The 12170-nt window shown below is 49.4% G+C and overlaps 1 protein-coding gene across 3 annotated transcripts in view; it reads right to left on the bottom strand.

The window, feature by feature from the left end:
* The window catches only part of C12h7orf50 (similar to human chromosome 7 open reading frame 50), a 103923-nt gene extending 92350 nt beyond the window's left edge, over positions 1 to 11573 (bottom strand). The window contains exons 1-2 of one of the 3 annotated variants that reach the window (XM_063271577.1): positions 10913 to 11573; positions 6409 to 6538 (exon numbers count right to left, since the gene is read on the bottom strand). In XM_063271577.1, coding sequence (XP_063127647.1) covers positions 6409 to 6537 — 129 coding nt within the window. In that variant the 5' untranslated portion in view covers position 6538; positions 10913 to 11573. The remainder of the gene's footprint in view (positions 1 to 6408; positions 6539 to 10912) is intronic. The other 2 variants (XM_063271578.1, NM_001025033.1) reach the window with 2 other exon arrangements.
* Between the last annotated feature and the right edge of the window lie 597 nt (positions 11574 to 12170).

Below are 12170 nucleotides of genomic sequence, written 5' to 3'. Positions count from 1 at the left end.
CACCCTGGCAACAAAGACCCACAGTCAATAAACGCTTATGTCAGTTTTAGTCACAAAAGCAAGGACCACAGACGCCCTTGGCTCTGTAGGTGGGGGAGGACTGAGGGGCTCCACTGTGTCTTGCCTAGTGGTTATGGGGGTCACATGTGCACTAGAACCGCACAAGAACACACACACACACACAAACACACACACACACAAACGCACGCAATACATGTCCCTGTGCCAGAGCAAGCTCTGCAGGCTGCCCAGTCGCTCAGCTTCATCACTGCGGGCCCTGACACAGGGCACCATCCATCACTGCAGGAAACTGGGTGAAGGGTGCTTGGGGCCGCCTTCTGTGTAGTTTTGCAACTTCCTAAGAATCTACCAGAATCTGAAAAAAAAAATCTCTTTTAGAGAAAAGGCAGGCAAGCTCCTGGTGGCACCATCCTCCCTGCCTCACCCCACCCAGTGTCACTGCCATACAGCATGGCATGTCCCAACACAGGAGTTACAGTTTTCAACTGTCACTTCTGCCCATGGGCGACGAACCAAGTTACCCTGGGTTGGGCCAGCTCCATGGTGTGAAGGCAGTGGCAGACAGGCTACACAGACACTGGTTTCCTGAGGCCAGTTCTTCACTTGCAGGCCCCAGACATCATCAATCCATGACATGTAGCACACGCCAAAGACGGAATTCAAATACTGTGCTAAACTCCTCTGGGGTTTCCAGGCAGAATTCCTTTATCTTGGTTTGTGTTCATTTAACCCAGGAGCTGCCACCGGGAGATCAGTCGGCAGCAACCTCCTTAGAGACAGCAGAGGGAGGCCAAGGGCTGATGATACACAGGCCCTTGTCGGCAGCCTGTCTCCTGTGGGCTAGGGAGGTGTGTCTGACCCTAAATGAACCACCCTCTTGGTGTTCAATGCCATCCTTACAGACACAGATGCTACTGTGAGACTGCTTGAAACCCCACATCTCCCAGTGAGGCTTCTGCAGAGCAGTGCCCATGGCAACCTCACCCTAGCAGTGACACACGGCCCTCATTCCTTCCCACCACCAGCCAGTGGTCAGTCCTGTGGAGCTGGGAGAGATGGAGCAGGACTGTTCCTGCTACTGAGCCACGCTGGGCTGTCCACAGTTAAGGATCCAGGGACGCTATAAGGCAGGATGCGCTGCCTACACTGGTACTCAGCACAGCTGGGTGCAGGCTGGAGGGCACAGGCACTGGCCGGAAAGATACCCAGCTACAGAGGGCTCCACACTCGGGACCTCAGAAACACAACCACAGGCACGGGACGGATGCAGCCACCAGCCCCTTACAGTGGGTAGAGCAGGCAGGTCAGGGAGCACCCGCCTAGAATATCTGTGAGGAGCTGGGGACGGGCTCACAGAGTACCTCATTAGCATTAATAACACACTAGGTCCAATTCCTAGTACTATACAAAATAAAATAAAGATGGATTCCATTATTTTAAAAAAATAAGATAACACAGTAAAAGCTGAGCAGACATGTAGCCAAAGATAATTTACGAATGGGCAATGACTATAAAGACAGATGCTCACAGGATGCTAAGCAGATCTCAATGAGAAGTGCACACACAGATAGACGCTCACAGGATGCTAAGCTATCTCAATGAGAAATGCACACTGGGCAATGACTATGAAGACAGACGCTCACAGGATGCTAAGCAGATCTCAATGAGAAATGCACACACTTTGTTGTTGGTGTCGTTTTGGATTTCTCCAGTTTTAACGGTTTTTTTTTTCCTTCCTTGGAATTTTCGGGTTTTTTGGGTTGGTTTGGTACATGTGTGTGTGCATGTGCACGTGTGCTTGCACGCACTTACGGCTTATTTCTCTTTGCTTTTATTTTTGGTATTTGTCATTATTTTTCCAGGAGTTTATACATGAGTACTTACATCACTCTCACCCACACATTCCCGACTCCAGCTCCTTCCCTCACCCCCCAGGATCTCATGATCTTTTCCGTATTACTGTCACACATACTCTCACAGACACACACGTAAGTATAAATACATTCTGTTGGGTCCATCCAGTGTCATTCATACATGCACGTGTTTAGGGATGACCACTTAGGGACCGGAGAACTTCTCAGGGGGCTCGCCCGCGGAGACAAGATTCTAATGTAACCCAGGGTGGCTTCCAATTTGCTGTGTAGCCAAGGACAGCCTTGAGCCCCTGATCATCCCGCCTCACCTCCTGAGAGCTGTGGGGATTACAGGGTTGCACCACGTCTGTTTTGTGCCATGATGGGAATGGAACCCAGAGCTTTGTGCACACTAAGCAAGCACTCTATAATCAAGCCAGACGGTGCCCTTCGAATAGAGCTGTGCTTCTCAACTGAGCACCAACGGCCTCATACACAGGCAGCCCGGGTGGCTCATACCTGTAATCCCAGCATCAGGGAAGCTAACTCAAGAGATGGAAACAACAAAATAAACAGTCAGACAGTAAGGTAAGAGCATGCCCACAGGAAGAGCTAGAAGTTTGAATGGCAGGGGCTGCCACTCAAAGAGACCCTCCCTTCCCCAGTCCTCGAGCTGGATACACTGTTCAGATACTCCACCATAGGGTCCCAGACACACACACAACATGATTCAACGACCCAGAGCTGGAATCTCCTGGAGAGACGAAGTGCAGTGAGACGCACGGCGATGCTCAGAGAATGTCCCTAAGACCACAATGTAGAAACAGGTCAAAGGTACACAAGTAAACAGATATGTGGGGACCATGCAGAGCAGGCACCCGCAACACTGAGGACAAAACAATTACAGAGGACAGTGCAGCCAGGGAGCAGAGCTGAGACAAGACTTCCCACAGCAAACGGCCCAGAGCCTGGTGTGGCAGGAAGATGAATCAGACTCTAACGGTTAGTCCAAAGGCTAGTGGCAGGACTCCGCCTCTGGCCACTGTCTTGCCACTCCCCTAAGACAAGTGATGTGATTCCCAGGCACTGTTATGAAGACTAGAACCACTCACCCCAAAGGTATAGTGACAAAAACAAGGCCCGACTGACCCCTGTCTTAGCATGGCTGGGGGAGATTGGGGCAGACTCCAAGCCATAAAGTTTCCAAGTCCTCTGGATGGCTTCCTAAGAAACCACAGACTGAATGCCCACGACGTATGTGACTTTCTAAGGGGCCACAGCCGAATGACCAAGCCAGCAGCTCAGACAGCTTCCATGCAGCCTGAGCCCCATCAGGGAGGACCCGACTTGGATGAGAAAGGCCACTGGGGACCTAGATGCCACTGACTAGCTGGCTGTACACATAATCTTTGTGGTGTGTGCACACAATGCATGTGAGTTCTACCTTTGTCACATGTGCTCAAGTTTTGTTACCTGCAACTGCTCTGCTGTGTCTAAGGTTTTCCTGACTTTCAGTCTTTAATTGGCAGAAGAACAAACTCAGCTAGGACCCCTCCATGTCAGTTACACTCGTGACTGCAAAGCTAGTAATTTACTACCCATCCTAGCCCTGACCGCGGCAACTTCTCAAAAGACAAACCAGCCAAACAACGACAAGGACAACAACAAAAGCATGCACTGTTCTTTTCGCCAGTGACTAGTCACTGTCTATGCATCCAGCCTGACCAGTCCTGGTGTGGGACAGTCTGGTCTCCACAGCTGATGATCTATTGCCATCAGCCTTCACCAGCATCCACGGTGTGAATGCAGAGAGACAGAGACACAGTCAGAAACACAGCCACCTCCTGGCTTGCCCCACCTCATATGGGTGCCAGGCAAGCCAGTGTGGCTCAGCCCGTGGTCCAATCAGCCCTTCCCAAGTACTAGCACTTCCTACGGCTCCATCTGCAGCTCTTTGCTGTAAGGAGTCTGGAAGGACTAAGGCAGAGATGGGGACCTGGGCTCCAGGAAGGGCTTCCTTCAGTCGACAAGGACCAGATGCCTGTGGTGCAGGGCATCACCAAGAGTAGGGAATTACTGTGAACTCCACCTCTCACCGAGGCCCACAAATCTGCTGCCTGTGTGAATCCAGGAAGAGGGAGGCAGCAGGGCCAGGGCCTTCTCAGACCAGCAGCCAGGAAACAGGAACTAGTCTGGTGGGGTATTTGAACCGCCCCTGTGCAAGGATAACGCAAACCACCCACTCCTCCAGGGCCTCGGGGTCAGGGCACCATACAAGCAGGGACTCAAGCAAGGCACCCACACACTGCAGGCCCCGGCACCAAGACCCAGAGGGCAGTGGTCTAAGCAGGCAGCAGTTCCACAGGGCTCAGAGCCACAAGTGGAACTTGGGTTCCATGGAAACTGCTCCCCAAGGGGCAATGAAATTCCCAGCACTTGAGGATACTTGGGCGGTCCTGGCGCAAGCACAGAGCACTGGGCTGTGGGAAATGCTGTGCGGGCCCTGGGAGCTCCCTATACTGACACTTCTGGGAGGACAATGGAGTGGCCCAAGTAGGAACAAAGGCCTCTTCCTTCCCTGCTGCAGAGTCTTGAAGTTCATTTAGAGCCTCAGCATGACAGGACTGGACCGGAATAGTACTTTTCATGAGTTCCCAGGTGCTGGCTGACTGCAGGCCTTGCTACCATCCTTCTTGAATGCTTGGGCTCGGCTTTCCCTATTTTTCCTTTAAAAAAATAGGCCTGACACATCCTTCTGACAAGTTCCCATGAGAACCAAAGGGAAAAATGTTTTTGTCCACAGAGATCAGCATTCCTAAGCAGAGAAAGGGTTCATTCTGTATGCAAGATTGGCTTCTAGAAACAGGAGAAGGGGACCTAAGGCCCTGAGTCCCTGAGCTACAGTCCCTAAGTCACAGTGGCCACAGAGAAAGGCTGCCTGCCAGCCGGGAAACGCCCTGGTCTCCATTCGGCACGAGTGTGGCTTCCGACCTCTATTGGTCAGTCTCCTGCTGCCCAGGCCACCAGAACATCACTGGCTTGGAGGAAGGCCAGTGCGCCCGGGGCCTCATGGAACAGCCCAGAGCTCCTGCCTCCCAACACCTGTATCCAGAAAAGCAAACACAGCCTGTGGCTCCCCTGCAAACTCTGGGCTCCCAATCAGACCAAGATGGAGACAGAGAGAGAGAGAGAGAGAGAGAGAGAGAGAGAGAGAGAGAGAGAGAGAGAGAGAGAGAGAGCGCAAGCGCACAATGCAATGCACAGGGAGTACACCACGTTCCTTGCAAGTCCATGAACAACCTAAGGAGGGCTGGGAGGCTGAGGCGGGGCTGTGCGGTTGAGCTGTTGCTTAGCACGGAGAACGCCTTGGGTTCCACCCCCCAGCGCAGTGGAATAGAAAATGCTTTGCCAGGTGTAACGTCGCACACCTATAATCCCAGCACTCAGGAGGAGGCAGTGAGTTTGCAAACCTGAGGCTGTCTGAGCTACATAATTAGAGAACAAAAAGTCCCACGGGGCCCAGCCACAGCGTCACGTGTGCCTCTGACCATGGTTTATTTCTGCTAAGTAACAAATCTGGAATATTAGTATCTGATGGTGTCTGGAGGGCTGTAAGCAGCTACTATTAAAGGTGACTCACCGTCAATGAAAGAATTTAATACCTAGAACGTCGAAGCTAACAAAAAGATTTTAAATGTTAAAATTTCATGTATCTGTGGCCAACAATATGGCTCAGCAGGTAAAGGAGCTTGCTGTCAAGCCTGATGATCTGAGTTCAATCCCACATTGGTGGAAGGAGAGAACTAAATTCCCTGAGTTGTCTGCTGACTTTAACACACACACCATGAAGGTACACACATGCATACATTAATAAATGTTTAAAAAAATTTTACATTTAAATGTAAATCTCCATATACATGGCAGATACACATTATAGGGTGAAAAACAAACCCATACAATGGTTAGCATCATTCATACCCTCTCTCAGTGAATATTAAAATATATCATTTGGGCCAATAAGATGGCTCCTGGGTAAAGGTGACTGCTACCAAGCCCGATAACCTGAGTCTGCTCCTTGGAACCCACAGTGTGGAAGGAGAGACCTGACCCCCTCTAGTCGTCTATTGACCTCCAGACTGGTACCATGAGATACAAGGATACACACATGAGTAAATAAAAAGGGTTAATTTTTTTTCCATAAAGCATGAAGGATTTTGTTTACTGGTGCTGGGTTCAAAGGCAGAGTCTCCCACATGCTAAGCAAGTGCTCTACCACTAAGCCAGGGCCTGGTCCCTAGACTTGAGTTTTTTAGACACAGGTTCCTGGGCCACACCCCAGGCACACATCAAAGAGAGAAGCATCCAGAGGACATAGCCAGGAGGCTCCGGATCCCAGACTCTCCACCTGACCAGGCTGGTTCATTACAGTCCACAGCAAACACGGGCACACGTGAAGCATATAAGTTCCTGTCTCACAGCCATTTCAGAAAGCACCAAGCACGCCATGTGTGCGGCTCCTCGCAAAGTCACTTACCACGGGGCTGGCCGCCTCCTTGCCTGGCCTAGCTTCAGATGCCCTCGGCGTCTCCTCTGCCGGTGTTATCTTCTGCTTTTTACTCTCCTTTGCTGTCCGCTCGAGACCTTTTCTCTTCTGTTTCACCATCCTGGAAGAGCCCACAGAACGGTGTGTTGTTAGAGTGGAGAGGGCAGTTTCTCATTCTAACACAAACGGAGCTTTGAAGACAATAAGCTAACCAGGACAATGGCTGCTGATAAAATGCTTCCTGTACAACCAGGAGAACTTGAGCCTCAGAATCTATGGGGAAAAAAAAGCCAGGTATGGCAATGCACATCTGCAAAGCCAGGGAAGGGAAGCATCCCTCGAGCTCACTGGCCAGTCAGCCTGGGTGAGCTCCAGGGTTGGTGAGAAACTATGTCTCAAAAAATAAGATGGAGAGCAATAGGTACCTGATGGTCCTCTCACCTGCAAACACATGCATTCACATGTCCATGCACACACACGTGCGCTCATGCATGAACACACGCACCCAACATTTAATGCGAAAAGATGATCAAAGCATACGCCACTGTAGATCTAGCAATGGCCACTGTCAGGAGTTCCCCTTTAACACGGATATCTAATTTTTCCTTTTCTTTGACTTTAAAACAGGGTTTTACTAAATGACTCAGGCTGGCTTCTTGAGCTCACTCTGCAGCCCAAGTGGGACTTGAACTTACGAGGCTACAGCTTCCACTAGGGATGGCAGGCCTGGTCCACAATCCCCGCGGCTGTATTTCTAACTCACCAACAACACTGGATAGAAAGATTAAGAGCAACAGCGAGGCACCACAGTGACACACTCTTCTAATCCCATACTTGGGAGGCAGAGACAGGCAGATCTGCGGAAGTTCTGGGTTACCCTGAACTACATAGGGAGTTCCAGGACAGCAAGCATTATATCTCTGAAAGAAAGATTAAGCATAATGCCATCTTTGGACTGGAGAGATGGCTCAGCAGTTAAGAGCACTGGCTGCTCTTCCAGAGGTCTTGAGTTCAAATCCCGGTAACCACATGGTAACTCACAGCCTACTATAATGAGATCTGATGCACTCTTCTGGTGTGTCGGAACAGTGTACATAAATATAATAAAATAAATAAATCTTTAAAAGCAAAACAAACAAAACCCCCACCATCTTTACTATTCCTTAATTACCATATATTAGTGGCCGGTTTCATCTTTTCCAGGGTGTAGGCTAAGCCACACCCCTATGCAAGCTATGAACAGTATTATACCCAATCGCAGGCGAGGCTAAGAAGCCCTGAGGGGTCTGAGGTGTTCTCCGAGCTGGTGCAGAGCCCTGAGGCACTCCTAAGGACTGAATGAAGCTAGATATGAGGCACTGAGATAAATCACTGCTTCCTGTGAGGACTGCTTCCTCACACAGCAGGAAAAACAGGAGCTCCCAACCAACACGAAAAGTAGGGAAGGTGGCACGTGCCCCCGGGAGGCTGAGGCAGGACTGTCACTAGCTCCAACCCATCCTAAACTAAGAGCCTGCCTCTGCACACGGTGGCACACATGCAATTCCAGCACTCAGGAGGCAGAATTAGGAGGAGCTTAAGATGCTCCAGACCAGCCTGGAACTTGAAAGTGAGAACCCCCCCCCCAAAAAAACCAAAACACAGCAAAGAATGATTACAAGGCTGGCGATGCAACTTAGTGGTAGGAAGAAAGGTCACACATACAATCCCTAGTGCCAAAAAGAAAAGGAAAGAAGGGGAAAGAAGAGAAAAAGAGGAGGGAGGCTCAGCATAATGGGAAGGATGAGAAAGATCTAGAAGCTGTGAACACCCCAGAGGATAAATCTACAGTCATATAACCCTCCTGTGTGAGGCCGTGAACCTGCAGGCCTGCGGCCCAGGTGGGCAGGCATCAGGGCAGCCCTGTCCCATTGGAGCAGACACTACCAGGGCACATAGAAATAATATTATACTACTCTAGAATCAGAAAATTCCAAGCTCTCTCTATTTTTTTTTAAATTAAGCCTCCCCCATTAAAAAAAAAAAAAGAATATTTGAAGCCAGAGGATACAAATTCAATTAGCAGTGTAATAAGAAATCTTAAAAGAAGGAGAGAATGTTGACACAGGGACACTGGAAATAGGGGTGGTGACGCCAGACAATTACCTCGTTAGAGAAATAAGGAAAGTTCAGCAAATATTTACACACTGCTTAGGAGAGAAGCAAGGCCTGTGCTCACCCTGGAAGTTAGCATTAAAAAGTTAATCAGAAAGTCAATTTGCGGAAAAGAAGAAAAAGATGGTTCTACATTATAAGGTTCTAGGAGACAGCAACTCGAAATTGAGGCAATGAGTGTTCTAGCAAGCATCTGCGTTTGTTTGCAGTCAAACGACTTTCAACAACCTTGCCATGACAATTCAAAGAGCAATCTATCCAGCGACAGCTGGAGAACAGCAGAAGAGCCGTGGGGAGGAGTGGGCATGAACCTCAGAATGAACGCAGAGTGGACCAAACCCACATGCAGAAGAGCCCAAGCCTACTACACTTATAGGGTCTCACAACATAGACCAGGCTGACTTTGAACTCAGAGAGATCTACCTGCTTCCGCCTCCTGAGAGTCAGAATTAACGGGCCAGCCTGAGATTGTTACAATTTCCACAGCTGAACACTCATGGCCCTGGAGAACACTGTGATCTCTCAGATAAAATATTGATAACTAGATAGTCTAAGGAAAAAGAAGCTGGACTACCTCATAACTAAAAGCTTCTGTCCTTGGGCTAGGGAGAGGCTCAGTGGTTACGAGCTTTTGCAGAAGGCCCAAGTTTACTTCCCAGTACCCATATCAGGCAGCTTAAAATTGACTATAACTCCTGCTCCAGATCCAATAGCTCTGTTCATACACAATTAAAAATCCAATATAAAGGTGCTAGAGAGATGGCTCAGAGGTTAAGAGCACTTAATACTCTTACAGAGGACCTGGGTTCAGTTCCCAGCACCCACATGGTGGCTTACAGCTGCCCAAAACTTTCTTATCTCTACCTTGAATCTCACCATAGGAGAGGTGAGATTACATATTCACACCACTGCATCCAGCTTTTTATGTAAGTCCCAGGGATCGAACTCAGGTTGTCAAGCTTGTGTGGCAAGTGCTTTTACCCACCCTGGCCTGGCCTAACTAGTGAGTTTCAGGCCTCACTGTCACAAAAGTACAAGGTGGATGGCTTCTGGGGACCCCTAAGGTTGACCTCTGGCATGCACATGCACACACAGGCGCACGCACACATGCACACACACGTGCACGCACACGCACACACGCGCGCGCACGTACACACGCACGCACGTACACACGCACGCACGTGCACACACACACACACACACACGCACGCACACACGCTGTGAATTTCAGAACGGGCAAAGGTCTTGAACAGACATTCAAGAACATGAAAAGATGCCCAACTTCACTAGTCCTTTAGGAAATGAAACCAGAGACACTGACTGCTTCCTGCAGGAACAAAATTAGACAGAGGGCTAGAGCTCTCAGTGGGTAAAAACATTTGCTGCACAAGCTTGACGATATGAGTTTGATTCCTGGGACTTTCATAAAAAGCTGGATGCAGTGTGTGAATCTGTAATCTCCCCTCTCCTATGGTGAGATGGGAGGCAGAGACAGGAGAATAAGCCTGGGGTACACAGTGCAGCAGCAGAAACCCGAAAGTCTATGCCTCAACAAGCTCAGAGAAGGAAACAGACTCCCTAAGTTGCCTCCATGGTACCTAAGACCACTAACGAGAGATTTTCTCCAGTCTAAAACCTGGGCTCACTAGATCTGGGATTCCTATTCTGTCCTCTGTTTTGTCCCAGAGCCTTGGGTGACACCAATACATAAAAGGAACCCGAAGAATCTTTTTGCGTATTTTTTTTCCGGAGCTGAGGACCGAACCCAGGGCCTTGCGCTTGCTAAGCAAGCGCTCTACCACTGAGCTAAATCCCCAACCCCTTTTTGCGTATTTTGAAACTGAGTCTCATTTGGAAGACATGGCTGCACCGCAGCTAGCAGCAAATTTTTTCAGCCCCATCCTCCAGGATACTTGAGACCACAGCAGTGTACCACTTTGTGAGGATGGATACGTGGTAGGACTGTTGGGCGCATAGAAAAGTGGGTGGGTGGATGGGTAGGTGGATGAAGGATGTGGATGGATGGATGGATGATGGATGGATGGATGGATGGATGGATGGATGGATGGATGGATGGGTAAATAAGTGAGTAGGAGGATGGATAACTGGGTAGAGAAGTGGATGGATGTTTAAGTAGACAGAGGAGTGGGCGAAGGGCTAAGTGGACGGATGTTTCCATAGGGGTGAATGGGTAGGTGAGTGGTTGAATGGATCTATGGAGATGCACGTGGAGGGCTGGGCAGAGATGCACAGTCGGGTCCAGTACGCCGTCTCCCCGGGTAGCTGCGATTCCCCCACCCCAAACTCCCGCGCGCACCCCCAGAACCCGCTGAACACGCACCTGCAGCTCCCACTCTCACACACTCTGCCACGCGCCTCCACCACCAGCTCCGCAGGTTCCGCGCTGTCACGCCCTCAGAAGACCGCCGCTATCCATTGGACCAGGCCTGCGTTCGTCTTCCACCCAGCCAATAGCCGCCGCATGGCGGGCTCAGCCTCGGCGCAGGATACTGGCGTCATCTTCTGAGCTGAGAGTGCAGGCAGTTACCGGGGCAACTCCTGGTGGCGTGGGCAGGGGCGGCCGAATTCTGGCCGCTGATTCTGGGCTGGAAAGTTGGAACATCGCTCAGAGAATTCCAGCATGGTAAAATTAGTAAAACCAAGGTGTGCCTGGCTTGGAGGTGCACGCCTTTCGTCCCAGCCCTAAGAAAGTTGAGGCAGGAGGATTAGGAATTCAAGGTATCCTCCTCTATATAGGGAGTTCGAAGCCAGACTAAATTGACAATAGACCCTGTTTTAGCTTATAATTCCAGCACCAAAGAGATGGAGACGGGAGGATCAGAAACTTGGGGTCTCTTTGAGATTCATAAAGGCCAGTGAGATGGCTCTGATGGTAAAAATGCTTCTTGTAAAGCTTGATAACGTTAGTTTGATACCAAGGATCTCTAAGTCAGAAGGAAAACCAATTCCCACCAGTTGTCTAATGACCAACACACACACACACACACACACACACACACACACACACACACACACACACACACTAAATAAGTAAATAAACTTTTTAAAAATCAAGATTTGGAAAAGACAAAAGCTGAAAAATGAACGCAAAAGGAGGGTGAACGACTGGAGACATGGCTCAGTGGTTAAGAGCACTGGCTGCTCTTCCAGAGGTCCTGAATTCAAATCCTAGCAATCACATGGTGGCTCACAACCATCTGTAATGGGATCCAGTGCCTGCTTCTGGTGTGTCTGAAGACAGCTACAGTGCACTCATATATAATAAATAAATAAACCTTAAAAAGAAAGAATAGTATATGTGCCATTTTAAAACAACAGTTATACATTTCATGTATGTATATGTATGTATGATGTACACACACACACACACAGCGTAGTGAAAAAGTAAAGGGTCAGGTATAGCTGTCATTGGCCTTGCAACAGGTCCCCAGACCTTAGCACACTGACTCCATGTTGGAAGTACCATTCAGGCTGTAAAACTTAGCACACAGACAGAACCAGCAGCCAAAACTAAAACAAGGGTCTAATCCAGCACAGTCCATATAGCTCTGGGAAAGTCTCAGCATATACTGACCTTG

The sequence above is a fragment of the Rattus norvegicus genome, chromosome 12, assembly GCF_036323735.1.
Source record: "Rattus norvegicus strain BN/NHsdMcwi chromosome 12, GRCr8, whole genome shotgun sequence".
NCBI lineage: Eukaryota > Metazoa > Chordata > Mammalia > Rodentia > Muridae > Rattus > Rattus norvegicus.
Note: the sequence above shows the minus strand (reverse complement) of the source record. Positions and strands in the feature narration are given on the sequence as shown.